General features: G+C 39.9%; 2 protein-coding genes across 4 annotated transcripts; both read left to right on the top strand.

Moving 5' to 3' along the window:
- On the top strand, nucleotides 1-5,008 carry pdia2 (protein disulfide isomerase family A, member 2). The gene is made up of 11 exons (XM_010750465.3): nucleotides 1-355; nucleotides 1,062-1,268; nucleotides 1,832-1,965; nucleotides 2,049-2,186; nucleotides 2,885-3,001; nucleotides 3,140-3,265; nucleotides 3,360-3,554; nucleotides 3,657-3,777; nucleotides 4,375-4,553; nucleotides 4,643-4,792; nucleotides 4,872-5,008. The coding sequence occupies exons 1-11, from the start codon at nucleotides 67-69 to the stop codon at nucleotides 4,923-4,925; spliced, it is 1,710 nt and encodes a 569-aa protein (XP_010748767.3). The 5' UTR covers nucleotides 1-66; the 3' UTR covers nucleotides 4,926-5,008.
- Nucleotides 5,009-6,326: 1,318 nt separating this feature from the next.
- Nucleotides 6,327-12,531, top strand: LOC109142159 (lipopolysaccharide-induced tumor necrosis factor-alpha factor-like). Of its 3 annotated transcripts, none has more exons than XM_027282549.1 (5): nucleotides 6,327-6,400; nucleotides 8,079-8,244; nucleotides 9,637-9,735; nucleotides 9,848-10,052; nucleotides 10,141-12,531. In XM_027282549.1, the coding sequence occupies exons 2-5, from the start codon at nucleotides 8,106-8,108 to the stop codon at nucleotides 10,244-10,246; spliced, it is 549 nt and encodes a 182-aa protein (XP_027138350.1). In that variant the 5' UTR covers nucleotides 6,327-6,400; nucleotides 8,079-8,105; the 3' UTR covers nucleotides 10,247-12,531. The 3 variants fall into 3 exon arrangements, with proteins under 3 accessions (XP_027138350.1, XP_027138352.1, XP_027138353.1); XM_027282551.1 differs by lacking the exon at nucleotides 6,327-6,400 and adding an exon at nucleotides 6,419-6,492; XM_027282552.1 differs by lacking the exon at nucleotides 6,327-6,400 and adding an exon at nucleotides 6,468-6,492 and having other exon boundaries at nucleotides 8,095-8,244.
- The last annotated feature ends 220 nt before the right edge of the window (nucleotides 12,532-12,751 follow it).

Raw genomic sequence — 12,751 nt, 5'->3', positions numbered from 1 at the left:
GTGACACGTGTTGAATGCCCATACCTGAGTGGAGATACCAGAGCAGCTCAGACAGAAAACGGCAACATGAGGACACGCACGCTCTTGTCCATAACTCTGCTGGGCCTGCTGCTGTGGGTCTCCTCCATCCAGGCTGAAGACGCAGACGCCAGCGCTGACAACCAGACAGAAACACAAGAAGACACATCAACAGAGGAGACTTTAGGAAAGATGGAAGATGAGGAGGATGAAACCAAAGAGGCACCAAAGAAAGAGAAAACAACTGAGATAGAGGAGGAGAAAGATGTGATGGTCCTCCACATCAGCAACTTTGAAAGAGCTCTCAGTGAAAACAAGTATTTACTGGTCGAATTCTGTGAGTACTGACTGATATCTAAGCAGTAACATGATCATTATCAATGTTTGTAACTTTTTTGTGCCTAATAGGCATCATTAATCTGTTACAAAGAGACAATATATATGACTTCTGTTTTCAGAGCAACATATGTTGGGTTAAAATGGATTATCACTGACTAGTTTTGTGTCACAAGGTGTTATTTCTTAAAGAAGACACACATATCTTGTGGTGTAACATAAAGTTTAAAGAGTTAAATGAACATTGAGGTTCATTCTTGACCTTTGAAACACAAATATTAAAATAATGCTGAAGAAGGCAGTGGGATAAGATCAAAAGCTTCAAGAATAAATGACTAATTGGACGTTTAATTTAGAGATTTAGATTTTAATGACAGTATAAATGTGAAATTTTCTGAGTTTTCCACCTCTGAGGCGTTATCACACAAACGTGGCCTTACTTGTCCAGATGCTCTCTCGGTTCAACTCTCCCACAGATGAGGTCATGAGGCCATGACAAGAAAGAGGGGATAAAGCCTGAGCCCAACTGCCACTGCTGCTATCAGCAGCTTATTTCCATGTGTATCTCTGCATTTGCTGCTGATAGCAACAAAAAACTGGATAAACCAGAGGCCTGTGGAGTCTGCTGCATGTCTGCTGTGAACACAACTCCATGCTATGAAAAATGTCAAATCTATATGTGTGTTTTTGTGTGTGTGTATGTGCAGATGCACCCTGGTGTGGACACTGTAAAAAGCTGGAGCCACTTTACGCAGAGGCAGCTGGGAAGCTGAAGACGGAGGAGCCAAGGATGCGTTTGGCCAAAGTGGAAGCCACAGAAGAGAGAGAGCTGGCAGAGGAGTTTGATGTTGGAAGTTTCCCCACTCTGAAACTGTTCATGAACGGAGACCGCAAGCAGCCCGTTGACTACACTGGTAAACATACACACACACACACACACACACACACACACACACACAGATATGTAGCAGTAACGTCATCACTAAACCTGAGGGTAACCTGAGCAGCTACATCTGAGGTGTGTGTGTGTTTGTTCATGTGTGTGTTTACTTACCTGACCAAACCTGTCCATCATTATTTATTTTTATTTTTTTAAACTGTGTTTAACTGTTTTCAACTGTGTTTAATGATGATTATGTGAATAAACGGTTTTAAATTGTTTATTTTAAGTTTTATTTTGACATCTGGTTGAAGAAATATTTCTGTTTTTAAAAAAACAAACATTTATTTGTTATATTTTAAGAATTAGGTGAGACGATTGATCTATTTCACAGCAATATGTACCTACTGCTGTAGTATCTTATTGGTAAACCTGATCGTGACCTTAACAGACATTTTTGAGCATAGTACAGGATGTGTGTGTTCGTTTACATGTGTGTCTGAATCAACATCATTTTCACACGTTTATGATTTGGTTAGTTTAAGCTTTTTGGTGTGTTGACTCTGACATGACTTGACGTGTTTGTGTGTTTTCCAGGTAAGAGGACAGTCGAGGGAATAATCGAGTGGATGAAGCGTCGTTCAGGCCCCGGTGCTCTAGTGCTTGACTCTCCAGACTCTGCAGCTCAGTTCATTGATTCCCACAAGATCGCTGTTGTTGGATTCTTTGACGTATGTTTATCTATCCTTACTTTGAAATAATAAAGTCACACATTTTTTATTCATAATCATATTCATGTCTGTATTTATATTAGGATCTGGAAGGTGAGGCGGCCAAGGTGTTCAAGGAAGTTGTTTTGGATGAGACCGACACTGAGTTTGCTCTGTCATCGAGTCCTGAGGTTTTCCAGAAGTATGAAGTAAAAGCCAACTCAGCCGTGCTCTTCAAAAAGGTACAAACATGATATAAGACTTAGTGAAAGACACAGTCACAAGCTGTAGTGATGTTAGCTTTGCTGCCATCTAGCACCTAGAGTGAATATGTGTATACAGTATGCTCCTTATTGAGGGCAGAATGTCCTCACAAGGATAGAAAAGTGAGGATATTTTGCTGATTCTGATATCTATAAATATATTTCCAATTTTAGATTAGTCCAGAATATGACAAAGGCTTAAGTTAGATTTATGCATCTGGCCATATAACAGAAGATAGAGGAACTACTGCAATGATTATTTTTTATGATGGATTAATCTGTCAGGTATTATTTATTGAACGTCTGATTGTTTAGTCGATAAAGTGTCAGAAAGTATGAGGAAAAGCCCATCACAATAGTGCCAGGACCGCTATGGAAATAAATGTGGTTTCAGTGACATGTTGGATTAGCTCTACTAACAATTTTTGTTCTATTTTGTGTTAACTTGGACAAATGTTGTTGTTGTTATTTATGACAACATCAAATCAAATGAGGGCTGAAGATGTTGAATTTTCATTGATACAACACAGAGAAAAGCTGAAGATCCTCACAAATGAGAAGCTGAAACCAACAACTGTTAGACACGATGCATGAATTATACATTTAAGCTATTATCAAATGTGTTGTTGGTTAATTATCTGTAGAATGACATCGACTTATGTGTGTTTGTTTGCTAGTTTGATGACGGCAGGGCAGACTTTGCGTTGTCAGAAGACGGGAAGCTGGACAAAACAAACTTCACCTCCTTCATCAAGCAAAACAGCCTGGAGCTGATCATCCCATTCAAACAGGAGGTAACACACACCTGTGCACAAACACACATGCATGATTGCAAAAATGAAAATAACATGTAAAATGATATTCAAATGATACTGTGTGTGTGTGTGTGTGTGCGTGTGCGTGTGTGTGCGCGTGCGTGTGTGTGTTTCCAGACTGCAGATAAGATCTTCACCTCCACCATCCTCCTGCACAGCCTGCTGTTCATCAACTCCTCTGTGAAGAGTCAGACAGCTCTGCTGGAAGATTCCAGGCCTGTCGCCAAACAGTTCAAGGGCAAGGTAACAGTCCAATGTGTGTGTGTGTGTGTCTGGGAGTAAGATAAAGACATAAAACTTCATTCAGTCTTTGTTTTTTTATGTCTGGTGTGTGTAGATGCTCTTCATCGTGATCGATGTGACAGAATCCCTCTCTCATGTGCTGTCATACTTCGGCGTGTCCCCGAGCGACGCCCCCACTGCACGCATCATCAACATGGAGTCAGGAAAGAAGTTCAACATCCCTACCGAGGACCTCACACCAGAGTCTCTGACACAGTTGTGTCAGGAGGTTGTGGATGGCACTGCCAAGGTAACACACACACACACGCACACACACACACACATTTGCATGTTTCATATTCAATCACACAGCAGCATGAAACCCAGTAACTTGTCTTGTTTTGTGGTGCAGCCCTATTATCGGTCTGAGGACATCCCAGAGGACTGGAACAAGGGACCAGTCAAAGTACTGGTGGGGAAGAATTTTGAGTCTGTCGCTTTGGACCCGACCAAAAACGTCTTTGTGGAGTTTTGTGAGTCTGCACTGTAAAAACAAAATTGGAATTCAGTGAAACAAAAATCATTTAGCTGTGTCTCAATTTGTGTGCTGCCATACTACACATGTGCGTTCAGATCTGTGGTAAAATGCAGTGTACTGTGAGTACTCGTGGTGCACTCACAAAAGCCAAAAAGTTCAGTGTGAAATGCTGGACGCTTCTTGCTCTCAATGGTCGCCATTTTGGCTATTTAATGGAAAGGCTTGTCATTTCTGGTAAGAACGCACAACAGCCGTACTCAAATTGAGACAACGCTACACTGAGATTAGCACACAAGGCTGGGAAGTACATAGTGTACACAGTGTACTACAGTACATATAATTGGACTAACAGAAGAATACAAATTGAGACACACCTTTTGGCTTTGTCGCTGGATGTGTCATCATTAAATTAATGACATTGTGAGCTTGACAGCTTCGTGTTATAACTGGTCTAAGATCCTGCAGAATAACTTCTCTCTCTTTGAAATAACTTGAAATGTTTCACAGTGTAGACTTCCACCGATGTAAAACTAGATGTCAGATGTTCCCTTTCGTCTTCTAACAGTATCTAACATTTTCTGTTTGTGTGCAGATGCTCCGTGGTGTGGACACTGTAAGGAACTGGCTCCGATCTGGGACAAGCTGGGTGAAAAGTACGCAGAGAGTGATGACATCATCATAGCCAAGATGGATGCCACGACCAACGAGGTTGAGTCTCTTGCCATTCAAGGATTCCCAACACTCAAATACTTCCCAGCTGGTGGCAAAGAGGTAACCACGCTTACACGTGTCACCTTTACAGACACATTATTTGTATAGACTCTCTCCTGATCTTCCCGTCCTGCTTTGTTGTCCTGTAGGCCGTCGATTACAGTGGAAACAGAGATCTGGAGTCCATGTCTAAGTTTCTGGATGATGGTGGAGTGATGCCTGAGGAAGCGGCTGAGGAGGATGATGAGGACGACGAGGATGATAAAGAAGACGACGACGACGATGATGATGATAGCAAGGTTTGTATTTTAACTGGTACTTTACTGTTTTTCTTTGAAATATAAATCTACGGCACTCATGGCGGTTTCTCTCTTTCAGGAGACTGATAAGTCTGCAGAGGTACCAGCCGACAAATCTAAAGATGAGCTGTGACATCATTTTGGTTTCTGACCAATGCGGATCGACCTAGCATCTTTCAATTTTTCTTAATAAAATGAATTTGGGTTACAAACAGACATGTTGTGTACTTATGACTGCTTTGAACACTGTTTATATCTGTCTTAATATTTAATTTGATTCACAATCTGATTTTCTGACATAATAGTCACTGTAGATAAATGTAACTTTCAATTAATTTCTAAATGTCTCATGAATTCAAGACACCTTTACGTAACAATCAGTCTTTTTTCAGTGTGACAGAAAACATACTGTAACTAAAACATATAAAGGTTAATCTACAAGATAGTTATCTGATAAATAAATGTATTAACACTGATATAATACACAATCAAACAATTAAGAGGGGGAGATTTAATGTTCTGGGGTCCATATCAACTGCTTTTGCTGTTGATTGCTTGGACCCCAAGAGAGTGCCAGTAGAGCTCTGTGGAGCTGAAAGAAAGATTTATAGTCGTCAGAGTGACAACACACAGTATGTAGATTTGAAGACAGAGATAAAGTCATGTTTCTCATTCCTCAGTAACATGACAAGTGACAAGACAGACTGACAAGCGTCGTAAATATGTGTGGGCTGATCAAAGGAGGCGCACCGGTGCAGTTTTCTGAGAACATGGTTCAGAACATAAACAAACTGAGAAGAAACAAGAGATGCAGAATAACATACAGTCATAATATGTGTGAATGTAATTAAAAAATAAAAAATGGGCAAAGACGTGGATCATTGGTGGACCTGAGGCGGGCTGAATAATGCCTAGCTGCTCAAACAAGCCGCCTGTAACAACATGCTGAATAATGCCTAGCTGCTCAAACAAGCCGCCTGTAACAACATCTGCCTGTCAGTTAAAGCGGCCACACTGTTAATTATGCATAATTTTAAGAAAAATTCAGACTCAGTACAGATTTTATACCAGGCTGTTTATTTCTGCTGTGAAGCTGGACCTTTTAACATGGGGGCTTATGGAGAGTTGATGTTAACTTTCACCATGCAAAAGAATGTGAACTACTTCCATTGGACCACTTTGTATAAATAAAGATTGAATAAATGAATGGCTTTAGTGTAACAAATCATAAAAACAATCTATGGTAACAGCATAATTAGTGCAGATATCCCCGTACTGTGTCATGGAAATTGCTGTGCTACCAGAGAATGACTTTGCAATTACCTGTGATCAACCTGTGAACAAGGGAAACAGGTAAGGAGGGTTGGTTTTCAGTCTGCGGTACGCAAAATGTTTCTAATTCCAGAGAGAAACAGGTTCAACAGGCTGTGATGTCACGACTGCAGGCAACATGGTACGCATTTCCTCCTGTCAGACAAGCTTCCTCATTTGCCCAAGGTAAGACCACTGCTCCGACATATCTCACACACCACACAGTTTAAATTAGTAAAGGAGGACATGTACTACTCTTTGCAGGCAGTATTTGGAGTTTGCTTATGGTGGAGTCAGGTCAGTGCCTGTTGGAATCTGATACTCGGGCTTGGATGTATCATGTTTACATAAGAGAGGAGTCCTGCAGATCTAGAACTACCTGGCAGCAGGTATATTTAATGTCTGATACAGTTGGTTTCAGGTGACGTCTTGGCATGAAGACACGTCTTGTGGAAAAAAAAACAGTGAAGTGGGATCACATCATTCAGGATTACATGAGTTTAGTGTTGCATACTATAATGACAGCATGTTTTTTCAATTTTGAACTTAGTAGTAAGTGTTAAGATGAGTATTTAAACTGTGGTTAGCTGATCATAAGAGTACAAAAAATCCCTTTGAATATACAAAGTATTTATTAATATATATTTTTACTGTATAGTGCTCCGGATTTTATAAATTTACTTATTTTATACAATAACCACACAAGGAGATGTAGGAATTGAGAATACTATAGTATCACTACTCTCTAATTTACAGGATATCTATGCTGTCTTTGTGTGTGTGTGTGTGTGTGTGTGCGCGCGCATGTGTGTGTGTGCTTTGTTTTGACACTTTAAACCTCTGCTACTATGGTGAAAGTTCAAACCAGCGATCTTATGCGTACCTCTCTATTGTCTAACATGTTGTACTAGAGGGAGGAGATGATACCGACAACTCCCACAACAAAGTCAGAGCTGCAGCAGTGTGAACATCACACAGTTTGAAGTACAGAGAGACTGAAATGTTCACAGTAACTACTGTATATAGAAACTCTTTGACTACGTTCGGCTGATAAACAGAAGCAGTGTTGCCAGTTAGAGATGGTAGTGATAATCAACAATGGTGGAGGAAGTATTCAGAGGAAGTATTCAGATAATTTGCTAAAGAAAAAACAATAATCTCACATTGGAGAAATAACCCACTACTAGTTAAACACCTGAAGAAACTCATTATGCAGCCAGATGATCTCCCTGTCAGTGTTTTACTTTTATAGCTGATGTTTGAAATTAATATTACCGCTGCATTAATGTGTGTGTTGCATTTTACTGCTCTAGATTTTTAACGGTTGGTCTTTTGTGACTCCTTTATATACTGTTGGCTGACTTAATTTACAACAATGCATCATGACCTATAAGATCTTCATGTGTTTGTAGGGTCACTGTCACGTATGTCTAAAAAGTCAACTTTTCATGAGCCTGATTTCAGCTTTGTGACGATACACTTTGTGGTTGCACAAAATGGAAGTACAGTCCAGAAGTAAAGTACTTATTTCTACTATTTAATATCACTAAGTCTGGATCTACATCACAGTCTCAACTTCAGCTGACAATAAACACGTGAACTATTTTAAGTATCAAGTAAATCAACAGGTGGGTGTGTATCAGGGCAGAATGTGGTCTCTGGTCGTTGAGGATGTCTTTCTTCAGCCGTTCACTGACACCTCAACTCTGTCCCAGTGGATGCTCTGACCTGTTTTGGTCCATTGTTCACAGACAGTTGACATTGTCTGATCCTGGTCTTCATGATTTCAGTGACTAAACTAAACAAAGCACATCTACTGACAAAGGCTGTGAGATATGGCTGACAGAGCTAGAAAACACTAAGACAAGGTGCAACGCAAAAAAAGAAAATGCAGGATTTATTTAACTAAATACGAGCATGTGTCTTTGTGTTTGCATCACATGAGAATTTCCTGCTGTCTCCTGTTCGTCACCAGCTTCCTGTTTGATTAGATGATCTCCTGATGGAACCCCCTTCATATGAGGAGGCCCGTCACCACCCTCCTGCTCTGAGCCCACAAGGATTCAACATCCTTCCTCCCCCTTCCTACGACGCCTCCCTGTCGTCCCCCTCAACACCCCCTCCCACCTATGGAGAAGCAGGTAAGATAAACACTCATTGGTTCATCTTTTCTGATTTCTTCCACAGCCCGTCAGGTAGTACTGAAAATACATCTATACAAAGATTTTCTCACCTGAAAGTTTGGACACAGCTGAAAATGCTTGCTGTGAGGCTGTCAGGCGCTAATTTCATGCAGATTGCGAGCGCAAATATGTACATAAATTTGGTTTTGACACTTTGAAAGTTTGGCACCGGGTATTGTGGGGATTAACAAACTGAGAGTATAAAATGCGGGGGGCAAGAAATTGTTTTATGGTGGCAGCTGCTATGTTTTAAAGTGTAACTATAGTTTAAAACACTGCAGCACAGTAATGAAGGCATCTTTCTGTTGCCTCTAATTTCCTCTGCAATCACTCAATTAAAATGTCAATATATCCAATCACACATTGCAGCTGCTGCCAATAATCTGATATGATTTTGTTGACATCTCAGTGTATAAAATACTGTTCACCTGCCTAACAGGTAGCATTCATGCCCTGTGATGAAATCTCTGACAGCAGAATCAGAACTAACTTAACACAAAACCAGTCTGTCCTGCTGTATGGGCTGAAATATGTGCCACCAGAAACTGAATCATTTATATTTGGATTTGAATTGCTTAACTTGAATAATTGCATTAAAAAAATGAATCTGAATTGTAATTTGAAATTGAATTTATTAGTTTTGAACTGAACATTCAGTTCTCAAAATTCAAATTCAATTTCCTGTGACAAACATCCGGGTAGCTGAGGCAGAGCAATTGAGCACAGATACACAGGACGCCTCTTCGGCCAATCAGCACCTACGTTTCTGAGCACGTAACAAAGTGGTCATTTGTTGTCACCCGCCATGAAACAGAGGAAGAACTGCTTTATGGTGTTATATTTGAGTCTAGTGTTGCCACTCGTCCCATTTTTCCCAGAATAGGTCTCTTTTTTCATCAGCTGTCCTGGGAAAAAAAAAATCTCTACCGGGACACAATTTGTCCCGTTTTTTGGGGGAAATGTAAAAACTTTATTTGGTTTCCTTCGTTCTGTAGTCCAGAAAGTCTGAGAACGGATTAAATCTTGAACTTCTGTACTTCTTTGGCCTGTTACTGCATTGTAGGGAATCCGCCATTGCACCCCGGCTCAATGGACCTGTTCAGGAGGTTAGGAAGGAGATGTATAAATAGGAGTAAGAACTGGGATGGGGGGAGAGGTGCACAATACAAGAATGAAAGAGGAGGAATGACTTAGGAGGGTATTCATAAGAATGTCGGAAGTGGCATGGTTGAGGCATGGTCCTGCTCCTGAAACTCTGCTGTTAGCTTTAATTCATGGTTGTGACGTGGGGATGGATTTAGAAATTTAACCAGCCTAATGTGGATATTCTCTGTATTTCTTTTTTTCTAGTTACAATCCAGCAAGACCCTTTTCCTGTCTTGACTCCACCGACTGATGTGACATCACCTTCACAAAACGCTGGGGTCATAATCCATCCTCCAACACAAAGTATTAACGCTTCATCTTTACTATTGTTCTAAATAGCATACATACAAGCCAACTGGTCAGATGAAAATAATCATTTTTTTTGCTCTTCCTTCCTGTTTCCTCTGAATTTCAGTTGGTGTAACACCACCTGTCAGTAGAACACAAACTCAGCCAGTTGTAGTGACCCAGCCGGCTCCTGTTCCTATCTCAGTGACATATCTGGCAGACTCCCCTGGTCTGGTCCGTTGCCCAAACTGCCACCACACTGTCACCAGTGAAGTCACATACCTGCCTGGAAGGGCTGCCTGGTGCATGTGTGTCCTCCTCTCACTGATGGGGTGAGACACAAACACACACATGCATGAGTATTTAACGCTGACAGCTAATCTGAGCTTTAATAAAACCTTCATGCTGTCTGTGTTTCAGGTTGATCTGTGGTTTCTGTCTGATCCCGTTCATGATGAATTCACTACAAGATGTACATCATTCCTGCCCACAGTGTGGAAACCATCTGCACATATACAAAAGATGACACTGTCGGGATTAATATGGTTCCTCAGCCCACCCAGACTCATGACACGCAGAGCATATTTGTCACTTTATGGATATAAACTGTTTCCTGTAATGTAAACAGCTCACTGTCCAAGCTACAGTGAAGTAGGAGCTGTTTGAAAAATGTTTCCGGATGTTTTTGTACGATTTTTGGAAATTCAAACTCACCATGAAGGACAAAACTCTCATCTTTTCCCATCAACAGCTACAATGGGTGTGTAAATGATACCAAAAAGGTTTAATTTCTAGCCTTTAACGTGATCTCTCTGTTTACATATTTTTAGGCATTCTTTACAAGCAGACAAGTATTTCTATTACATAGAAGAAAACCAGGCAAAAATAAGTTTTGCACTTTTGACCTTTTGTACGATTTAATATTTTGGGGGAAATTAATGAGGAGGAAGGAAATACTAAACCCGTTCCTCTGTGTGCATTCAGCACTAATTTTACCACGTGTGTGCAGGATGCTTTACAACATTAATGAGTCTAGACGAGAGACAAAAGAGAGGAAGGGAACAGAGGAACAAGTTCTTAATTTTGTTTTTCATTATTTAGATAATTATATATTTAAATACTGAAGGAACAAAATCTTTCTCTTCCTAATGCAGACAGAGTGAATGTACATGTTTACTTTAATGATGAAGGAGGGAACTTGTTCAGGCTTGAATGTCAGACATGATTTCTTTTGTTAAAGTGAACAAAGCCTGACGGAAAACACACTGACATAACATGCTGTAATTTATGTTTCTGCATAATTCATGCTTTAAAGGCCCTGCACATCTGAGGTACACCCACACGGGTGACTTTAATCATTTTGATGGATTAGGCCTTTTCTCAGACTGTGTCTGACTCCTCTGTTAGCTTTGTTGCACCTGTTCAGCCGATAACACCTTTATCATATTTATGTACAGTCTTAATTACTCATGGACACCTGTGAGTGTGTGTATGGCCTTTAACAGAGGTACAAAGAGGTCCACAAGACAATAATAATGTTTCTGGTTGCTGGAAAAAAATGTTTACATTAGTCAAGTTTACTCATATTGGAGTCAAACTGGTTTATAAATTTAATTATGATGAGTTGAGAAACACAAAAGTGTGATTTGTAATCTATGATTTAAAGTTTCATTTTAATTCTGTTTACTGTGCCAAAAATGTATCATGTAAAAAAATATGATGATGTGAAAGTGTGTGTGTTTTATACTTTTTTTTTTGTCGTGAATTTTCTTCTGCATTACCGGTACTTTCCAAAGCTAAAATAACCACCATGACTAGATGTCAGAATCTATGTAGTTGACCTTTTCTTATTTTAATTCATCTTAAAGACATAGAGCAGTTTGACATTTTGGGGAATATAGATTATCGTCTTAGTTTTGGATAAAGTGGGGCAAGCTAGCAGTATCTTCCTAAAGTCTTCACTGTTGAGGTTGCCAGACGATGTATATGGGAGAAGTTTGTTTTCAGGGCTTTCCAACACATGGATCTATTTGAACCTGAGCTATGATCTGTTCCTAAATATAACCAAATAGTTTTGGTTCCTAAAGGTCTCCACACTTTGTTTTTGTGCTGTGCCAGGGCTGGGGGAAAAAAACACTCTTGTCTTAGGCAATAAGGCCAAACTTAGACCATCAGCTTACTGTGAGTCAGACTAGCCTAAACCTAACCGTAAGTAGTTTTATTACCTAACTACATATCTAAAAATAAGTCAACGTTGACTTTTATTGATTTGATTTGATTGATTTCACACAAACTCTGGTCTCCTTGGTGAAAGTCCTCCGTTTGAGCCATCCACCACAGTCTCCTCCCTACATGGACTTTGTCCCTCTTTATATTATGTCACCTGACTTTCTTAAGTCTTTCTGGCAGAAAGCCAGGAAGACAAACTTCTACCACCTCAGGGAACCAGTGGAGACTCCGGGATGGTTGTCCTACTTTTGTGTTAGATATTTGTTAAAAGATGAAGGCAGCTACCAGGAGTGTATAGCTCAATTTGAATTACATGAACAGATTGTAAAAGTGTGAGTTTATTTTGTGTATTAAATAGATTCTAATATATGTGACTACCTTTGTTGGAGGTTTTGCAGCCATGTTTGTTGACACTTGTGTTAATTCTTTTCACCAAATGGATGACATCATCACCCTCAGAAATGGATTTTTACAGCTTATAATTACACTCCAAACAATATGGCGTAAACCAGGCAACCCCTGTTTTACATGAGATATACACAAGGTTTTTGCACAAGATATAACGTCATAAATAGTGAGCTTTAGAGAAGCTGGTAGGCAGACTTTGTTACCTTTGGACAAGGTCAGGGTAATGTTTCCATTCTATATGCTAAGATAACCATCTCCTAGCTTTATCTTCATGCTGCCAGACAGATGCCGTATGAGTGAGAGTAATATATCAACCTTCTCATCTGACCTACTTGTTTCTCAAAATGCTGAACTAATGATACACACTGTGATATAGACCTGCTGTAAGTATGAA

This window comes from Larimichthys crocea, chromosome X (assembly GCF_000972845.2).
Source record: "Larimichthys crocea isolate SSNF chromosome X, L_crocea_2.0, whole genome shotgun sequence".
NCBI lineage: Eukaryota > Metazoa > Chordata > Actinopteri > Sciaenidae > Larimichthys > Larimichthys crocea.
Note: the sequence above shows the minus strand (reverse complement) of the source record. Positions and strands in the feature narration are given on the sequence as shown.

What these genes read in the sequence shown, in the direction of transcription:
- pdia2 (XM_010750465.3), top strand. Translation starts at nt 67, where the DNA reads ATGAGGACACGCACGCTCTTGTCCATAACTCTGCTGGGCCTGCTGCTG. An exon ending in GCAGCCCGTTGACTACACTG is followed by an intron (nt 1,269 to 1,831) that starts GTAAACATACAC and finishes TGTGTTTTCCAG; the next exon opens with GTAAGAGGACAGTCGAGGGA. An exon ending in AAACGTCTTTGTGGAGTTTT is followed by an intron (nt 3,778 to 4,374) that starts GTGAGTCTGCAC and finishes GTTTGTGTGCAG; the next exon opens with ATGCTCCGTGGTGTGGACAC.
- LOC109142159 (XM_027282549.1), top strand. Translation starts at nt 8,106, where the DNA reads ATGGAACCCCCTTCATATGAGGAGGCCCGTCACCACCCTCCTGCTCTG. An exon ending in TCCCACCTATGGAGAAGCAG is followed by an intron (nt 8,245 to 9,636) that starts GTAAGATAAACA and finishes CTTTTTTTCTAG; the next exon opens with TTACAATCCAGCAAGACCCT. An exon ending in GTCCTCCTCTCACTGATGGG is followed by an intron (nt 10,053 to 10,140) that starts GTGAGACACAAA and finishes TCTGTGTTTCAG; the next exon opens with GTTGATCTGTGGTTTCTGTC.